Below are 19,719 nucleotides of genomic sequence, written 5' to 3'. Positions count from 1 at the left end.
TCCCCTTTGGAAACTTAACCTTGGATGGTATCAGGGTGAAATATTTAATATTCGTGACAGGCTTTATGGTTGTGTTTAACTTATGCGCGGTGCGCGGTTTGGCTTTTGACCTCGCCTCTGCGTATTCCATCGAGGTCCTGTAATGAAAAAGTGACGCGAATTTACGCAAACGGGGACGTGGCTATTTATGTAATAATTCTAATTAATCTCATTGATCAAGTGAAGCCATGTTTTCTTCTTCTTCCTTTCTCAGATTACTATGCCACCTGCCCTTCAGCCTTGCCTGTTCATTCCCATTACCATGCCAATTCCGGCCACTTCATTCCTGATAATTGTGACCTGGCTGGTGCTAGAAGTGCTGATGGTTTAGAGTTGGAGTTGGGTATAGGCGTGGAGTACAAGAGGGAGGTGGAAAGCGGTGTGTGTGCGTGTGTGTGCAAGGGGGGTATTAAGAGGGGGGGGGGGGTCCTTTTTACTCCAAGACTGCTAATCCCCCTATTAAAGGGGCTTTGTTCAATAACGCCGGACAGTTTCCGGAAGTCGGATTACCGCCTCCATTATTTTACAAAGAAATGATATTTCACACTCAAATGAAACCTTGTGTTGGACGCAGCCGTGGCGGTGACATTCTCTAGCAAGAAATTAAATAGATTCATTTTCTTTTGCTTTTGTAACGCTTTGGAAGTTGAGAACCTCCCATCTCTTTTCAGATCCTCGAACAACGGTAATTAATGTGGATATGTATTTCCGGTGAAACTGCCCTTCGGCCACTGGTTGCCAGGGTCTGTTCTTGGTCACAAGGGTCTCTATTGCTCACATACGCACACACACGCAAACACACGCACACACCTGTTCTTGATTCTTCACCCTTAGGTTGTTCTCAGATCAAAGGTCCCCAACAGAATCAGTGCGTAAAGACGATCATATTTGCCTTAACTGGTAACTCATCCTTCCTACAAATTCAAACCATCAGTTTATACCCACGTGTTTCAAAGATTTGCACACTATTAATTTGCTTACTCAAAATCCCATTGATCACAAATCATCCAGATAACCCTCAAGAAATATAACTTAAATCTGTCAATTTGTTTTTAAATATCATCTGGATTAATTGAAATTGATCAGTGACACATGTTTGTTTATATATTTAAATAATTAGAAAAAAAACTGAGTTGTTTTACTTATTATGTCATAATGAATAGTGAATACATTTATGATGATGTATTTATGTTAACATACCTAATTTCAAAAACAATATGCATATGACTCTTTTGATTATTTTTTATGTAATAAAACTGTATATCTTACACTTTCACTATCATAGGTTATTAAAATAATGCAGCTTTCAAACTTAACTGGCTTGTTATAAAAAAAAGAGATTTTTAAAAACCTCGCTGGGGTTTGTCTTGGATCAGTACCATATTTGACACGTTAGGCATTTAAGGCCATGTTTTTATTTACATAACACATGGAAAAACCGTAAATATTAATTGGATGCATATAATAAGACTGTATTTCAATAATGTTGAATTTCTCTGTTTTGCATCAAAATTGACACCTTCGCCAATAATGGTGACGTAATTGTCCTATTTTCCCAGCCAAAAAAATTTGAAGTACAATTTTGTATTTCCATATGGCGGAAATTCACAAAACGAAAGATAGCTAATAGGCTCCTCTGATCGATAAGATACAAGTTCATCGCCTTTTCAGAAAATATGGCTGTTAGTTTTGCAGCACAACAAGATCTGTATAGAAGCTGCGTCCATCCGTTCCAGACAGCAGACTTTAAGGGACAGTAGCAACTTCGTCAAAGCAACTCTCGATTGGTGTTGTATGGTTAATAAGCATAAAGGTCACCAAGCGACTGCAGTACACACACTAACAAACGTGCAGAAACGATGCTCTGTCTAACTGTAGTTCCCGCTGTCAAAGTAAAATAATAATAATAATAATTTTATTCAAACTTCAAAACCGAATCCGGAAGAAAAAAAAAAGTTTTCCATCCATATCTAATTGTCAGTCACTCATTGCTTTATCCAAGCTCGCCCTCTTACTTATTTTCTAACCAAACAACCTTTTTTTTTTTTTTTAACGTCGCACATTCTTTCCTATTTTGATGCTCAGAGTTGAAATAGAGAGAGAGAGGATCCCAGCAAATCGGCGACAAAAGGCTTTCCGTGTCATCAACGTCGTTCAGACGACCCAGAAAGAATCCCTCTGATACTAACTCCCCACTTCAAAGAATCGCTTTCAATTGAGATCCAACTCTCTCTCTCTCTCTCTCTCTCTCTCTCTCTCTCTCTCTCTCTCTCTCTCTCTCTCTCTCTATCTCTCTCTCTCTCTCTCTGTCTCTTTCTTTCTTTTTGCGCAAGCGACAGGAGCTGGTGCAGGGAGAGAGGCATCCTCCTCCTCCTCCTGCTCTTCTTTTGAACTGCTTTCCGTCATGAACTTAACCAAACTCTGTAAAAGTATCAGTATTGCCGTTCCCCCTCCGTCTCCCCCCGTCCCTCTTCTGGTTAAGTCAAGGCCAGAGTGAAACTCTATACGCCGCAAGAAGTTTTCCAGTCCAAAACAGCTGAGTCCTTCTTCGACCTACTTTCGCTACAATTGAAAGAAAGTGAAAATATCCCTTTCGCGCTTCTTTTGTAGGCGATAATTAACTTCCCTCCTTGCAATTAAAACGCGTCGTTATGGATAATGTATAGACGCTGAAATATGAGTGTCTTCTTTGAGCCTCGTTTTGCAAAAAAAAAGTCCATTACGGTGACAAACAACTGCGTTTCAGCGGCCACTCCTTTGATTTTTCCTAAAGTAGGCCTTAAGCAAAAGAATATATTTTTCCCCCCCTTTCTTTTTTGCCGCTCTGGTCTGCAGCATAAAGGACGTAGATTACCGTTTCCTACCCCATGGGCAGCAAATATTACATTCTTTGGAGCCAGCTTTTGAGTCCATGGGACCTGGCCCCATATCATTTGAGTTTGACTTGGCTATTGCTATAGAAATCTTAATTCACCATGAGGATTCACCGTTGTGCAAAAAAGAAAAAAAATGGTTTCTTTGTGCAAAATGGCTCTTTGAAGTCTGGATCCGAATATTGTAGCCTTTCATCAAACTCGCAGCCCACAGTCTGGGCCAAAGCAAAGCTGAGCTGAGTAAGTAAGATTTAACACGAGTGGAGCATAATGCACAATACTTTCCCTCTTCCGCTGGTAAATAAAAATTAAAACTGCAATAGTAATTGTTGGTGTTTCGTGGGTTCAAAGACTTGATGAAAGATCTGTGTTGGAAAAATAATTCGGGGGAAAAAATATATTAATGCACATGTAAAAATTCTATTTAACGAAGTATTGGGACAGCAAAAATGTTAACGATTTTTGTCCATATCTTGGAAAAAAAATGTTTCCCACAGATCTGCGTTGCTCAAAATTGTTTCACTTTCGTACAAGATTTATTCCAAATACTCACAAAATACAAGGCAGTTCGGTACGCATTTAGTGCTCGATTTTAAGATAAAACAAAAATAAATTTAAAAACAGACAATGATACAAAAAATCACCAGATTTCTTTCTTTCTTTTTTTTTTTACTTTGATAAAACATTTATAATTGACGTCATATACGAAATACTGTAAGCTTATGAAACAGCTGGAGTGGTGGGGGGGGGAAGGATTTTCTCCCTTTTTTTTTTGCACAAATCCATTGCAAATAAAATAAAATAATACAAAAAGATGTAAACCGCTCCTTACAAATCTAGTCAACATCCAAACACATTGAAACTTGTACAAAATTTACAAATGTACAATTCTGCTCCGGTTTTGAAAACATGCACTTTGGTTCGATCGTACAAAATACCTCCATATGCGATTGAAAAATAAATAAAAAAATCATACTGAAGGCAGAAGGGAATTTTTTGTTTATCTGTTTTTTTTTTTGTTTTTTTTTTGTTACAAAAGAAAAAAAAGTTGCACACCATCATGCCTTACAGCCTACAATAATGTACGACATAGTCTAATGAGATTTACACGACTCTCTCCACAAGTGGAACAGTTCGCAGGAGAAGCACCCATCCATCAGTTTTGGATCAACTTCATAATAACAATAATAATAATAATAATAATAATAATAATAATAATAATAATAATAATAATAATAATAATAATAATAATAATAATAATAATAATAATAATAAAATATATGCTCCTGTTATTTGAAAGCACGTCTGGAAAGATTGCGCATTTTCCGTCCAGTGCAGTTAAGTGCGTCTCTTGGCTCTGAGTACCAGTTTTGGTGGCTTATCCAAAATAAAACAAGGGATTGGGGGTGGGGGGGTGTAGTGGGGGGTGGGGAGCGGTGGTAGCGGACCAGAAGGCCCTCACAGGTATATAGGCACTAAAGCCAAACCATTTTAGAAGTTGAGTGTTTGGAAATAAGTGCTGGCGAGGAATTCAAAACGCGTCCCTTGGTTGGGGGTTCCTGTAAGCAGGTTCCTCCGAAGGGTCGGGCGTGGAGTGGCCGCTGGGTGGTGTCTGGCCACCGCTAGCACCTGAGCTGTGGCACACGTACCACTCGCTTAAATTGGCTGGCTGCTGCTGCTGGTGCTGCTGCTGCTGCTGAGATGCCCCCACCGGCGGCTCTGACACCACCGACGGTCCCCCGGCTGGCTCCCGACCCAAGTCCGAAGACGGGGACACCAGAGAGGGAGTGGACGACTCATAGCCCGAGCTGGGCGGGGGGGACTTGCAGTGCACCTTCATGTGCTTCCGCAGGGAGCTGGGGTGCGTGTAGGACTTGTCGCAGCCCCGAACTTTGCAGTTGTAGGGCTTGTCGCTGGTGTGCACGTGGGAATGCTTCTTCCTGTCGCTACTGTTGGCGAAGCGTCGGTCGCAGCCGTCGAATTCACACTTAAAGGGTTTCTCGCCTGTTTGCAGCGTGGAGACACAATAAGACATAGAATGCATTAAATATTTGACGTTGCCCATTAACCCGTATTGATTCCTGTGGCTAAATGCAAGCGTTCATTTGTTTGCTCAAGATGAGAGACTTAAGTATTCTGCTGAGCGTCCATATATAGGTAACGTTTTACCAGTTGGCATTAATTGCGTTTGACTGCACCGTGTTATATTTACAGCTGAATCTGACCATTTGATCGGTCTGTGTTGGTATGTAATGGACTGCATAATCAGTCAACAGTCGTACCATTAGAAACTATGAATAGGTAGGTTGTCGACATTTTTAGTTAAATCTTTAGTTGTTTTCGAATGCATTTTGTGGACATCATACTTCAAGATTAATTACATTTTTTTTTCTGTATACCTGGAAAGGAATTCGACCTACTTATATAGCAAAATAAGAGTGCATGTTTTGAATTGTAACTGGATTAATTCTAAGCTTGCATTTTTTGGTTCTAATATATATATAAGATAATCAACTGATTTTTTTTTGTTTTTTGTTGACTTATTCTTTGCTTACATTGGGGTAAAAAAAAAAAAGAACAGCCAATTACTATTACCTTCAAAAGCAATATGAATACGTGAAGTTGACTTTTTTTGGGTTGATGCATTTGGGGAAATGTCCATTATTTATTTATTTATTTATTTATTTATTTATTTATTTATTTATTTATTTATTTACTTATTGCAAGGTTTTCATTGCAAATCTAAATTTTCTAACATTTACGTCTATTAATCATGTCCATATTTTCATTGTCTAAAGTTTTCTGGAGATGTGAGGTTTTTATTTTTATTTTTTAAACGGGGCTCCTGCGCTCCTGCTGTCCTGTGTCTTTACCTGGCCACCGTCAACTTACACCTGACTGAAAACGCTGGTAAATATTAAGAACAGCACAATATCCTCAGGATATTGATTGGTAGCACAGGCTGCCCGATTCTATTCCAGCCCCTCAAATATGGACTGAATCTAAATTGGCTTTTTTTTTTATTATTATTATTGAGTATTTCTGATTAAATATGAGAGAAAAGTGAGGAAGAAAGAGGTGGGGGAAAAAAAGACAATCTGAATAAATTAGACGGAAATCATCCACCGCTGAGTTTTTTCTTCTTCTCCTCCTCCGATTAAAGCTTTTGAGAATATGTAATTGCCTCTGTCTAATTACACTTGCGGGTTGAATATCAATTTGACCTTCAGCTGTTGGGTTGAGAGAGCCAATCAAGGATATTAGTGTAGTACAAGAAACCGTTCGAGGAAACAGACCCCAGGGGCAGACCCTAGTCATAACCACACTTTCAGCTTGGGTTTTAAACATGATACCAAAAAGACCAGGCCCCTCGGGAGTCAACACACAGAAATAATTCAACAGATTTGTACTTAGGTAATGTGAGCAAATGATATGAATAATACATTGGGGGAGTGTGTGTGTGTGGGGGGGGGGTGCAGGAATGGAGCAGAAGAAGGAGGGGTGGTGTGTATGTGTGTGTGAGTGTGTGTATGTGTGGAGGGGGCTGTGGGGGGGGGGGGGTGGTGCTGTAGTCACTGTAATCATTTACAAGTCTGACTCGACATTTTGAGGCCTTTATTTTCCTTCTGGCTCACAGAGGCAGGCAGCCATATTGACCCATTAGATTTTTTTTATTTTTTTTTATGCTACATCTGCGCAGCACACACACAAGTCAGTATGCAAACTCCTTATATACTAGTATACTCTGATCTAATCTGCACAAGTTAACTTGTTGCATTTGCCTTTGCAAACCTCTATTTGAAACAGTTCTTCATCACGCACAGATGCAGTGCAGTAGATTAAGGCAGAAACAAAACAAAACAAAACAAACAACTGCTCTAGTGACTGAATGCAAATCACTCCAAAATCCGCCATGTAATTAAAAAGCAGTCGTCAAAACAAGTGGAAAAAAGAACAAAACATTTTAATAAAGAAACATCACCGTATCAGGTATTGCGAAAGATGCAACTCCCTCCAACTTTTGCTATCCAGTCATGGTTTGGCACACACTGAGCTGCTCACACAAGACGTGACGTGGGCCTCCAGCTTTTGTACCGCGGTGTAAACAAGAGGTTTGAACCGTCAAACGCCTGAGTGAGCTGTATCATAATCCCCCCACCCCCTCCAAATCCGTCCTTTGAGAAACTTTGCAATACACTCTTATAACAGGTGCCTGTTGCGTGCTGGTTAAAGCAGCACTTTCGAACTTTTAAAATCGGGACAAATTTGAAAATATTGCGAAAATTGTTTTAGAGGTTAATAATTTATTCATGCAACTTGATTTTACTCCATGCATTAAAAAAAAAAAAAAAAAAAAAAAAAACCTCCAAAGCATTTTACGTGTATGCATCCCCTCCACCCCACCCCACCCCACTCACCTGTGTGTGTCCTTTTATGGATTTTTAGATTCTCGGATCTTGCAAACACTTTACCGCAGCCGGGGAAGGGGCAGGGGAACGGTTTCTCACCGGTGTGTACTCGAATGTGATTCACCAGTTTGTATTTCGCCTTAAACGGCTTGCCTTCCCTCGGACACTCTTCCCAAAAGCATATGTGGTTCGCCTGCTCCGGTCCTCCGACGTGCTCCACCGTCACATGCGTGACGAGTTCGTGCATGGTGCTGTAAGTTTTAGAGCAGAGTTTCTTGGGCGAGTGCTCCGGCTCCAGCCACTTGCAAATCAGCTCTTGCTTTATCGGCTGCCTCATGTAGCGGAAAAAAGCCCCCGGTCCTCCGTGGTGGTGGTGGGGATGGTGCGGGTGGTGGTGGTGGTGGTGGTGAGCGCCGAGATTCATGTTTAGATTCAGACCGCCGTAGCCGTGCAGAGGCGAGGCGGAGAAGGGATCAGCCCTGGAGCTTGCTACTTGACTCAAGTGATCAGACCGAACGTACATTTCTCCAGGTAGTCCTAACCTTATTTGTCCATTCAGCGCTTGGCCACCCGGTGATCCGCTGGAAGGCTGCTCGTGGTGGAGTCCGGAGAAGAGGGTGGTGTGGTTCCCTGCGTCAGGGTGGTGACCATAGTGTCCGGGATAGCTACCTGTTGTTGAGACAAACATTCCGTGGTGAGACGCTGGACCAGCAGTCTGGTCGGTCAGTACCGGCATGGCTTGAGCCGTCAGATCTCTCCGGATGAGGAAATCCCTACCTGCGGATAGAGCCTGGGCAGTATGGGGCATAGAATAAGGGACCGACGTCGGCTGAACCGGGCCAAAAGCTCCCGTTTGACTGGAGACCACTTCACTGTGGCCTGCCATATGATGATTGTGGTGGTGGTGATGGTGGTGGGGATAATGATGGGCTGGGCTGATTTTGAGGGCCGCGGAGTGCCCCATGTGTTCTGGCCCGAATGGACTCGGCCCCAGGCGGGGTTCCGCAGTAATCTCCCCAGGGTGCGAGTGAGCCATTGAGTGTGGATGGCTGCCGAACCCCGGGAAGCCTGTCACGCTCTGAGGGGTATGGTGGTGATGATGGTGATGGTGGTGAGCCCCTGCCAAGTCAACTAATCTCAGCGCCGTGTTCCGTTTGGAAAACGCAGGGTCCATCACGGGGCTTCCCAAAGCATCCACGCTCATTACTTCCTAATTTTAGAATAACTTGACAGCAGGCAAAATAATAATGATGATGGCAAATATATTTTAATCGCAATGAAAAAAAAAATAAAGGAAAAAAAAAACTTTATAAAGTTAAGTCTATCTGCAGACAACATGGAATCCCATTCGGTTGAGAGGCAGCAGCAGGACGCTTTGATACTGAATAGAGATTCATGGTAGGCGCTGCAGCCCGTGGAGCCAAACAATCACCCCGCGCTCTAATTGGTCAGAGCTCTGTGATTGACGTCACCAGTGACAGTTCCCAACGTGATGAAAAATGTCTTAGTGACAGCGAGCAGCCAGTGCGCATGCGCTGTGCTGGAGGCAGCGCTTGCGAAAAAAATAGTTATGCAAAGGTTATTATAGAATATAACTATTAAAAAGTTTATCCGGATATTCGGTGTCCTTTTATGTTGAGGCAGCAAACAAAGACTGAAGCGAAAGGATACACTCTCAACTCTCTTATTTCTTTCCGCGGCTACATGAAAGAGCGTGCATGTTGACGTATATATTTATAAAATTATGTAGATCATAAATAATGCAGTGATATCTTCATTTTGAACCGCAACGCGCGCAGCCCAAACTATACGCGCAAATTACGCACAATTTTACGCACGTAAAATGATCGCTGATAGTAGTGGAGGGGGAGAAAAAAAAAGTTGTGCTAAGAATCGCACCGCGTGTCGAGCTTTAAAATAGACCGAAGCAAAAAATAGTTAATAAGCGCTTTGGAGGAAGCTTCGTATTAAAAAATATGCAGCCGCCCCTGCTCTGCAGCGTCTGCAGCGGAGTTGGCTCGCCGCTGTAGCCCCAGGGAGATCCGGATCCGTGTCTGTGTGTGTTCAGCGGCTGAACCATTCGGGCGACCCGCGGTCATGCTCCCAGAGAGGATGAAAAATGTAATGGACGGGACCTGTTGTTATGATTCGGAGCGATTTTTTCCCCCCCTTTGCGTTAGACCTAAGGACGGCAGCAGATGAGGGTCACAGGAGGTGGTTCCGTCGAAGACTTTAATTCCAAAATAAAACGAGTGTGTGCTGTGAGTACCCCAGAGAATAACATTCTCTTATATAACAATTTTCTGGTTTGATCTGAATACTGAAAGAAAAAAAATGCTTGGGTATTTTCTTTTAGCAACCTTTGCCGACGTTCTATTTTAATTCGCTGACGAATGTGATCGTTTAAAAAAAGTTAATATAACAATTAGCAGATATTGCATGGTTAGACATTTATGAAACAATGTTGCAGAATCAATAACAATTCCCTGGGCGGTGAAATGTGAATCCCCCCTCTTCTTATCAAGACCAAAACTTCCATCACTTCTCTGCTTTATAAGTTTTTAATCTGCTTGTTTTCTAAATTAAAAAAATGAAATAAAACTGTTCGAACATCTCACGTTTTTCAACGTTTGGACTGTATTATTTGTTTAATATTTATGATAAGAACTCACAAATTATGAAGAAATGCGCTTTTAAAAGTTTTTATATAGAGAACATGTCGCGTTGGTGTTAACTTTAACTTTATATGATTTTGAGAAAGTTATACTTTAAGACTAGTGAGCATTAATCTCATTGCTTTTCTTTTATGTTTGTGCTAAAAAATAAAAAAGAGGTCCAAATGATGGCAGGAGCGTTTAGGTGACTTTCCTTTTTGGATACTTGAAAAAAAGTAATCGTATAAAATTAATTTAATGCACTTGCCTGGTTGATTATCATTTCTTATTACTTCAAATGAAAGACAAAACTGCCCCGTTATTTTACATTTGCCACGAATTGATCTGTCAGTCCCTTCGCTGACAGCATCGCGTTAGATCATAAGTCAATATTTGGAGACGTGGTGGATCCCGAAGACGTTTATTAAAAGGCCTTTACGCGCGACCGACTCACAGCTGCAGAATTCAAAGAGGGGCATCACAGCAACAGTGAGCAGTGTAATGCAAAACTTGGTCGGCAAGGGGCTATTTCTGATCCAAGTTGAGCATGCACTCACTCAATGAGTCACCGAGTAGCTCTTGGCGACATGTAGGCAGGAAAGCTGCGCAGGATCATAAACAGAAACGCCGCATATTGCAGCGACATCTCATAAAGTGGTGTTGGCCTTAAATCTGCTGTAAATCCGTGACAATAAACATGGTGGTGACATTTAAATTCTGCGCATTCTAGTCACTGCACTAGACAAGAATCGCTCTTTTAATTATGTAACATAATTTGCACTTTAAAATTAGGTCTCTTATTCATTTGAACAACTTTTGCTCAACATTTTTTTTTTCGTCACCCAGACTTATGTTTATTCTCACTTGTTGCTCATTACCTGCTGTTGTGACACTTGCACGTTTTATGTCAAAGGAGATCCCTTTGAATTGTGCAATGCATATTAAGTTCATACCGAAAGCCCCCAAAACCTCAAATCTCTACTCCTGAACTTTTACTGTTTCCTCATAGCATGTTGTCTTTGTTTGCGTATTCATACCAAATCTTTTCCTCTTGGGTTTCTAAGAGTGATTTCGAAAAGCAGCGTTCAGATTCTACAACCCAATTCGAGTGACCCATTATGGCCTGGTCTGGGTTGTTTCTTTTGGCTTTAACCACCAGCACCCGGATGCTCCTGCAGAGAGAACACCGCAAATCCCACTTGATAACTTCGACAACCCCATGGACTATATGCACCACTGGCCTGCAAAGAAGGGGCCATGTTGCTCTACCTCAAGCAGGCGAATCGCGATGGACGCATTAGGGATCGTGGTTGTAGGTCCAAGTTAAACACTAACGTGGAAACCGAAATCACAGATGTTCCACAATTTAGACAGGCAAACAAGGTATTCAGAGTTTGATATCCTCTGAGGTAAAGTGATAATTTCTTAATAAAACAAAATTCAGAAGGTCGTGTCTGTAGTCAGACGAGACTCCCTGTTGGTCTTTAGAGAAACATACTTGAAATAAAAAAGTCTCCAATTTTCCTCCACAACTAAAGAGCTTCTACCTGAGAACAAACACTACCCTGACCACTAGAAGCCCATTCTGTCCTTTTTTTTTTTTTTTTTTTTTTTTTTTTTTAGGAAATATTAGACGGACAGACTTGGCAATCTAAAGTCCCTTCGTCAATGTTCTTAATTGAACTAAATGTTTCCAATTACGCATCGAAGGGCTGCTCTTCCCAATTTAATGTGGTTGACAAAGAAAATTTTACACTTTATGGTCATCACATATTTTCTTTATGTTCTGAGGTAATATTTGTTTCCCCCCCTACTATTTAGCCGTTTAACTAAATTCCCAGTCAGCAATCTGAAAATATCTGCGACTGATGATGTCAAGAGACATGGACGTGCGGGCCACAGCATGGTGGATTGTTATTTGGTGAGTGCATGTTATTGGGGAGCACCAATGAACGAGCAGCTGCAGCTCCCACGTGACCGCCCCCTCTCCTCTCCCATTCATCAGGGCTGGACTGTGTTGTCTTTTCAATTCATTTATCTGCAGGAATGATTGCGACTATCAGTCTAGAGCTCACCGTCTGACTGAGGAGGTGAAAGTTGCGCCACAGGAAGATAAACCGCAAAAAGACAATATTGCATGTAGTAAATACATGGGTTTTTTTGCGTACGCATCGTATGAGCGGTGCAGGGGAATTCCTTCCGTCGTGAACGAAAAAAAAAAGTAAACAGAGAATTCGTTGGATTCGAGTTCAGAAGAGATAAGCTGCAGAGAGAGAGGAGGAGGAAGAATATCTGCGTGTGTTTTCTTTGAGTTCTGCGCTCAGTCGTCTCGAAGAGTCAAGACTGAAGATGCTCTTGGACGCAGGACCGCAGTATCCCACCATAGGAGTCACTACTTTCGGCTCCTCTCGGCATCACTCAACAGGAGAGGTGGCGGAGCGGGAAGTGGCGCTGGGGATCAACCCTTTCGCGGACGGCATGGGCGCCTTCAAGATCAACCACAGCTCCCACGACATCAGCTCCGGGCAGACAGCGTTCTCATCCCAGGCTCCCGGCTATGCAGCGGCGGCCGCCCTGGGACACCACCATCACCCGACCCACGTTGGCTCCTACTCCACGGCGGCGTTCAACTCCACCAGGGACTTTCTCTTCAGAAATCGGGGTTTCGGGGACGCGGCTGGGGCGCAGCACAGCCTGTTTGCCTCCGGCAGCTTCGGGGGGCCGCACGGACATTCGGAAGCGGCGGGGCACCTGCTCTTCCCAGGGCTCCACGAGCAGGCGGCGAGCCACGCGTCCTCCAACGTGGTGAACAGCCAGATGCGACTGGGCTTCTCGGGGGACGTGTACGGCCGGGCTGATCAGTATGGGCATGTCACGAGCCCGCGTTCCGATCACTACGCGTCCACACAGCTGCACGGCTACGGCCCCATGAACATGAATATGGCTGCGCACCACGGAGCGGGGGCCTTTTTCCGCTACATGAGGCAGCCCATCAAGCAGGAGCTGATCTGCAAGTGGATCGAGCCGGAGCAGTTGACAAACCCCAAAAAGTCGTGTAACAAAACTTTCAGCACCATGCACGAGCTGGTGACCCACCTGACAGTGGAGCACGTGGGGGGGCCTGAACAGACGAACCATGTCTGCTTTTGGGAGGACTGCTCCAGAGAAGGGAAGCCCTTCAAAGCCAAATACAAACTTGTAAATCACATCAGAGTACACACCGGAGAAAAGCCCTTTCCGTGTCCGTTTCCCGGCTGCGGCAAAGTGTTTGCCCGATCGGAAAATCTAAAAATTCACAAAAGGACTCATACCGGTAAGAAATGGCAAAAAATAAACAGATAAATAAATAAAAATATCCTGCCAAATCGGTGCTGACAAAATCCCATCCGAAACATGCATGCGATCCGGGTGGTTATTTACTACAGTAGGGCAGTTGGAGCCTGCAAAGTGACATGCGATGCTTTACAGCTGTCGGCAGAAAATACTTCACTGCAAAAATATTGTTTAAAATGTAATTTTAACATTAATGAATTATATGCAGTGCATGCGTACTGCACACTGTTTGATCGCAAATTCTAAAAAGAAAAAAAAACATGCATTTTATCAAAGTGCCTCTTTTAAAAAACAATACAACAACAAAAAACATATTTCATTCCTTGCATTATTTAGGTGAGAAGCCTTTTAAGTGCGAGTTCGACGGCTGCGACAGGAGGTTCGCAAACAGCAGTGACCGCAAGAAACACATGCACGTCCACACGTCGGACAAGCCATATCTGTGCAAAATGTGCGACAAGTCGTACACGCATCCCAGCTCCCTCCGAAAACACATGAAGGTAAAAGAAAAAAAAAAGATACTAATATTGTAAATTATATATACGTGTTTTTTCTTTCTCTTTGCAAAAATAACATTAGAAACTAATTTTATGTGTTACAGTAGCATGTCGTTTTCTTCTCTTTTTATGTGTAGTTTTTTTTTATTTATTTTTTAATTATTTATTGTTTTTGTTGCTGTTTTTTGGGGGGTTTGTTTGTTTTATTTTTAGCAAGATAAAGAAAGTTAATCCTATCTTTTCTCAAGCGCAAGATGAGATTAGGGTTTGAATGAGAATAATTGGGCTTTACTTTGTTTTCGATTTGTGAGCATGTCCAAAGCAGTCATGTCAGAAGTAAAATAGCATTTCCTCTTCTGTTTTCTGCATCTAAGTAAATCGAGTGTACTGCGTCCATCCCCCCCTCTCCCCGCCCCACTTCCCCAAATCCCTTCTTTTCACTTCCCCAGGTCCACGAATCCACCAACCCCGGATCGCAGCCTTCCCCAGCTGCCAGTTCAGGGTACGAGTCCTCCACGCCTCCCACCATCGTGTCACCGTCCACAGAGAACCAGAGCAGCAGCTCCATATCACCAGCAGCTTCAGCAGTCCACCACACAACCAGCCACAGCACGCTGTCGTCAAATTTCAATGAATGGTACGTGTAAATATTTTTGAAAAACGCACAAAAAGACAATGGAAAATTTATGAAGACATGAGGAAAAAAAAAAAAAAAGCAAAAAACTTTTTGGACCTTTCTAAGTGAGAAAGATGGACTGGGAAAAAAGCAGGGGAGGTGAAGTTAAAGACTGTCATCATGCATGGACAGAAACACGGTCAGCTCCTCCTTTTACTGAGAGACTGTACAGAAGCAGATCTCAAAAGAAAAAGCATGCTATCTCCGAGTAGAGGCCTGATTTTTTTTTCTTTTTTCTCTTTGCTTTTTTGTAAATATGGATTTCACCAAACTGGAACCCACAGCAAGAAAGAAACAAAAAAAGGAAATGTAATATTTTATTTTGTAAATATCACAGTTTTAAGTGGGGGGAGGGGAATTTGTGAAAAATGTAATGGTCCCTTAGATATATGAGGATGGCCTCTAAGGCTACTGTGGGGGACAAGAATGTTTAGTTGTGTACCAAAATGTGAATTATTCAGTATTACTACAGTCTACACGTCGACCTAACCGACTCTTAGTATTAATGTGCTTTTTGTAGCCTATCCAGTGCAGCATATTTTTATTTTTTTTAATTTTTTTAATTAATTTTCGTCCAATTAAGGTCCAGTTTGAATAGCACAGAGTATCATTGTTGTTATTTAATGTCATGTCGATGAATCGTGTAGTGAAAAAAAAAAATCCGTGTCAATCTGTTTATGTACGTGCTAAATATATATATAAAAAATCTGTCAATTGCTCTGTCTGAGAGGAAGTATTATTCCATGTAAAGTACCTGGATTTTTCCATATTTATCCGCATGTAAAAGGGCCGGTAACATGTTAGAATATGATCGGTATTTATGGAGAAATGCGCTCGTACAGTATGTCAAATTTTAGTTTACAATAATAATATTAATAATAATAATAATGAAAAAAAAATGTTTGGATACATTTCGTACTATATTAAAGGACTGTAAAAAAATACAGAACATGTATTTCATTGGAGGTTATTGGGGGTTGATTTTTAAATTACACTGAAAATAAGTACCAAATTAGATCTTTTCCTATGTAAAGTAATTTATTTACGTGAATAATTCTAAAGCAAATAAGTTAAAGTCTTCATTATAATGACGTGTGTGTGTGTGTGTGCGTATGTGGGCGTGTGTTTGCGTGTGTGTGTGTGTGTGTGTGTGTGTGTGTGTGTGTGAGAGAGAGAGAGAGAGAGAGAGAGAGAGAGAGAGAGTGAGTGAGAGAGAGAGTGTAATGGAGAGATGACGAGAGTGTGTGTGTGTGTGAGGTGTGGTGTGTGTGCGTGTGTGTGTTAGAACTTTCCTGTCACTCGATAATAACTACTAAATTCACTTCCCCCCTCTTTCTCTCTTTCTGCTGCTTCTGGATCTTCTGTTTATCCAAAATTAACATCCACCGCTCTGCCCTCCAGTAATGCGCAAATTAAATCGATTAATCACGGCTGTTGTTCCTCGGTGGATAAAACCGGAGTAAGCTATTTTGCGTTACTTAATTGTTCGGGAATCTAATTTTCAAATCTAATTTATTTTCTTTTTCCTTTTTCTTCTTGCGTTTTTTTTCGGATTTCCTATCCTAGATTAAGATAAAAAGAGAGAGACAGAGAGGGAGATAGAGACAGAAAGAGAGAAAGAGAGAGAGAGTGGGAGAGAGGGAAAGAGGGAGAGCCTGGGAGTCAACGTGGGACCCCTCCTCCCCTTCTCCACTCATCCCTCCTTTTTCCACACACACTTCATTGTTCCTGGCTGCAGCTTGCTTGACCGCCCCATTAGGCAGAGATCACATCAGCAGCCGCCACTGATCATGGTTAACACTGCCAGGGCGCACGGATCCGCCGCGATCTGTCAGTTTGCAGACACATGCAGCCGAAATGAAAACGTAAACCCTTAAAAAAATAAGGAAGAAAAGAAAAGAAAAACTCAAAATGCTGCAACGTATAGCAAGCGGAGCAAGCTTCATATGAGATGATTATGCTGGAAATGCATTGAAATGTATTCATATTTTCTTTTCACGGACTATTACACGTGAAGATAAATGAAGGATGGCAATAAAATGACTTTTTTTCGACTCTATTTAACACTATCTATCTATCTGGTCTCAGTGCAGATGCACCAACGACGCACCGCGACAGGGGGAAAATTCGCACTTCCCAGTCCGAGGAAGTCACTTAGCAGCTTTATAGATTAAAACAAAACAAAGCAAAACAAAAAATTTAAAGTGGACGCGTGCATTTCGTTTAAAACTATGACCGACATTCAGATAAAATGGCTTTGTTTGTCATTTAAATCCAGCTCCGTTGCCATCATTTACAAAAGGGAAGCGCTGGAGCGTTAAAGACTTCCCAAGATGTTAGGAGTTTTGTATGAATTCCTGAACACCCTCTGCTGCACATAGCTGCAAATTTGACTCGATTGTTCTTCTTTAATTGCGTGCAGAACTTTACAGTCAACAACAACAGGCATGCAATGGAGATACTAGACGCTATTGGGGCATAATGTTGGATTATAAATAATTCCAAATTGCATTTTATTTATTTATTTTTTTTTACTTAAAATGAACGAGTAAATACTAATATGTACTCCAATAGTTTGTTATCAATGTGGAATTAAAAATAGACAGAAGGGAACAACTTCTAAAGCAGGAGAAAGGCATTTTTTTCTGACTAAAATATATGGTCTAAATAACAAGCTTAAAGTCTTCTTTGGCATAAGACGATCTTTTTTCAAGAACAAGATTAGAGTTGAAACATTTTTGTTACACTCTAAACTGTGCGTTGCTGTCAACAACCATCCAGTAAGTTATGTGTTGAATAATAGTGGCACAACTACAAAACGGTTTACAATAAAATAAAGCAACAATAATTTCCAGAGTTACCTTTGAACAGAACACAATTTAAAACAATTAATGTACCTTATGGTGCAGGTTTGTTGTACACCTTCCTGAAATTAATACATTAAGGATTTTTATTATTTTTTTAAGCAAATGTAAAAATAATAATTAAAAAAATGTTGATCGGTGGAGAATATTCCACTTTAGTCAAGAATAGTATCCCGTTCAGGGTGCAGTTCTCCTGTTTTTTCCTGGTTGGTCAATGTTATTCCAGTGAACCAGATTGTTTTCAGAAGGCGTTTCAAATCTACAGTAAGACAATATCAGTGGGTTCACTGTGAAAACCATTAATTATTGTCATTTTTCCAACAGCAAATTAAAAACTGTAATTTTCTTGTTAAATCAACAGAAATATTTTACAGTGTAACTTGCTACTTCCGTGTTCAGACATGGACAAGCAACATTTCTTCGATTTTTCAAAACTTTTACAGTTAATTTGTTTTATTGTTATTATTATTGTTACATGTAGCTTCACGGATCACTATCACCTGCACAAACAGCACTGAGCACAATTTAGTTTGTTTATTATTATTATTATTATTATTATTATTATTATTATTATTATTATTATTATTATTAGTAGTAGTAGTAGTAGTAGTAGTAGTAGTAGTAGTAGTTGTTGTTGTTGTAGTAGTAGTAGTATCCAAGCATTTTAGCTATCGTGAATATTTAGGCAATTTCTTTTATTTAATGTTCACACATATTTCTTGGATATCGAATCGGGGAATTTTATTAAGTGCACGAACCCCAGTAAAAAATTGCTTGGCAACGCATATGGTCTTGCCTGCCAGTTCAACTCACAGAAAAAAAAAATAAAAATCCGGTCTTTGAACATGCTATTTAATTTCAAACAGTTTTTTACACTGTGAACCTATACACTCCAAGCAATCACACACATAACAAAAAAAGGAAAAAGCTCGTAAAAAATGTGTCGACGACAAGTTGCTCAAATAGTATGGCGGGGTGGGGGACGGGCAGGGGGCTACACGGGGCATCCAAAACATCTACTTCAGATATATTTACGCGCAAGTCTGGAAATGACAACCGCTCCAGATAACGGAGAAGGCGCAAGTGCCACCGTCATGAATATTTATCAGCAGCACTTCACTTGTGGCCAGCAAACCGAGCCTGAAGTGTGTGTGTGTGTGTGTGTTAGCAAAGGTACAGGCGCAGTCTGCAGCTTATCTGCGCATCAGAATGCTGCTGCTCACACATTTAGAGGCGGAATTGTCTGTTTGACAACAAACAACAGTCGGTGCATGGATGCAGGCTATCGTGGCACGTTTGGAAAGAAGATGAAACATGAGATTTGTTTCTCGTGCTTTCTAAGGTTCTGATTTCAGAGGGAAGTACTTTTTTTGTCTTTGCAGACATTTTTTAAACGCATGCAACAACATTTTGCAGATAATTGCAGCCTTTAGACTAACTATTTTTTGGGGGGGAATAATTACTACACCCTGATTACAGAGCAGAACCAAATCAATAAATTCGACATTGGCACTTGAGTTTAACTTTAATGTTTCTTTTGTTGTTGGTTGTTTTTGTGTGTGCAAAAAATGCAATTTAGGGAGTGGGAAAAAAAACAAAAACGTCGCTATCCATATACTGCATCTGCTCCGCTTGAAGATCCACAGAGAAAAGGTCAAATTCAAGTCAAGGGCACTTTAATGCACATTATTAGTGTGCAGGCATTTATAAAACCGCCACTTTTTTTAAATACAGTTCCAGCCATGAAACGATTCCACATGTCAGAATCAATCGGGAAAAAAATATATAAAAATTTACTTACAACAAAAATCCAGGAATTAATATTCGATAGTCGTTTATCTCTTCTATATTTTACATTATTATTCCATAATTGCCTTTTTTAACTATTCGCATACCGACAAATAATTCAAATAATTAAATTTGTCTATTCAGCATTTTAAACAAGGGTTATCATTTCATAAGTATCACTACATAAATGGTATTAACCCTTAAAGGACTGTACTTAAAATTTATTTTACGTAATTTCATTAGTCTTTCTAAGCATTTGTTTCCATGTGTTGTATATCAAAACGTTCACCACCTCATCATCTCCATGCGTGTAGATGTTAGCTTCTAGGGCAGAGCAAAGGCAAAAGAGATTATTTGAAGCAATAGTTGAGAAACAGAAGTTTTGTCTAAATTGGTGCGGGGGGGGGACATCATTATGTAGTTGAATTGCTATAGTGCTTCAAATGGTGGAAATTGTAAAGAATTTATTAAACAAACAGGGTTAAAATGAAGCTTATCAGAAACATTGCCTATTATAGTGGGGAGACGCCTGGTCTGCAGTCGTATTTTCAGCCTGTACTAAAGGTGTAATGAAAATGTAATCAGA

General features: G+C 40.9%; 2 protein-coding genes across 2 annotated transcripts; one reads left to right on the top strand and one right to left on the bottom strand.

Annotated features, from left to right (window-relative positions):
• Positions 1–4,351: 4,351 nt before the first annotated feature.
• Positions 4,352–9,126, bottom strand: zic4 (zic family member 4). The gene is made up of 2 exons (XM_015008588.2): positions 7,331–9,126; positions 4,352–4,916 (listed from the first exon to the last, which is right to left on the bottom strand). The coding sequence occupies exons 1-2, from the start codon at positions 8,523–8,525 to the stop codon at positions 4,444–4,446; spliced, it is 1,668 nt and encodes a 555-aa protein (XP_014864074.2). The 5' UTR covers positions 8,526–9,126; the 3' UTR covers positions 4,352–4,443.
• Positions 9,127–10,811: 1,685 nt separating this feature from the next.
• On the top strand, positions 10,812–15,601 carry zic1 (zic family member 1 (odd-paired homolog, Drosophila)). The gene is made up of 3 exons (XM_015008590.2): positions 10,812–13,288; positions 13,645–13,808; positions 14,255–15,601. Exons 1-3 carry the CDS (start codon positions 12,325–12,327, stop codon positions 14,450–14,452), a joined length of 1,326 nt encoding a protein of 441 aa, XP_014864076.1. The 5' UTR covers positions 10,812–12,324; the 3' UTR covers positions 14,453–15,601.
• The last annotated feature ends 4,118 nt before the right edge of the window (positions 15,602–19,719 follow it).

Source organism: Poecilia mexicana, unplaced genomic scaffold, assembly GCF_051168715.1.
Source record: "Poecilia mexicana isolate PSO_F unplaced genomic scaffold, ASM5116871v1 scaffold_20, whole genome shotgun sequence".
Lineage (NCBI taxonomy): Eukaryota > Metazoa > Chordata > Actinopteri > Cyprinodontiformes > Poeciliidae > Poecilia > Poecilia mexicana.
Note: the sequence above shows the minus strand (reverse complement) of the source record. Positions and strands in the feature narration are given on the sequence as shown.

Coding starts and splice junctions, on each gene's coding strand:
- zic1 (XM_015008590.2), top strand. CDS start 12,325: ATGCTCTTGGACGCAGGACCGCAGTATCCCACCATAGGAGTCACTACT. Junction 13,289..13,644: donor TCACAAAAGGACTCATACCG/GTAAGAAATGGC, acceptor TGCATTATTTAG/GTGAGAAGCCTTTTAAGTGC. Junction 13,809..14,254: donor CCCTCCGAAAACACATGAAG/GTAAAAGAAAAA, acceptor TCACTTCCCCAG/GTCCACGAATCCACCAACCC.
- zic4 (XM_015008588.2), bottom strand. CDS start 8,525: ATGAGCGTGGATGCTTTGGGAAGCCCCGTGATGGACCCTGCGTTTTCC. Junction 4,917..7,330: donor CCATAAAAGGACACACACAG/GTGAGTGGGGTG, acceptor CGCTGCAAACAG/GCGAGAAACCCTTTAAGTGT.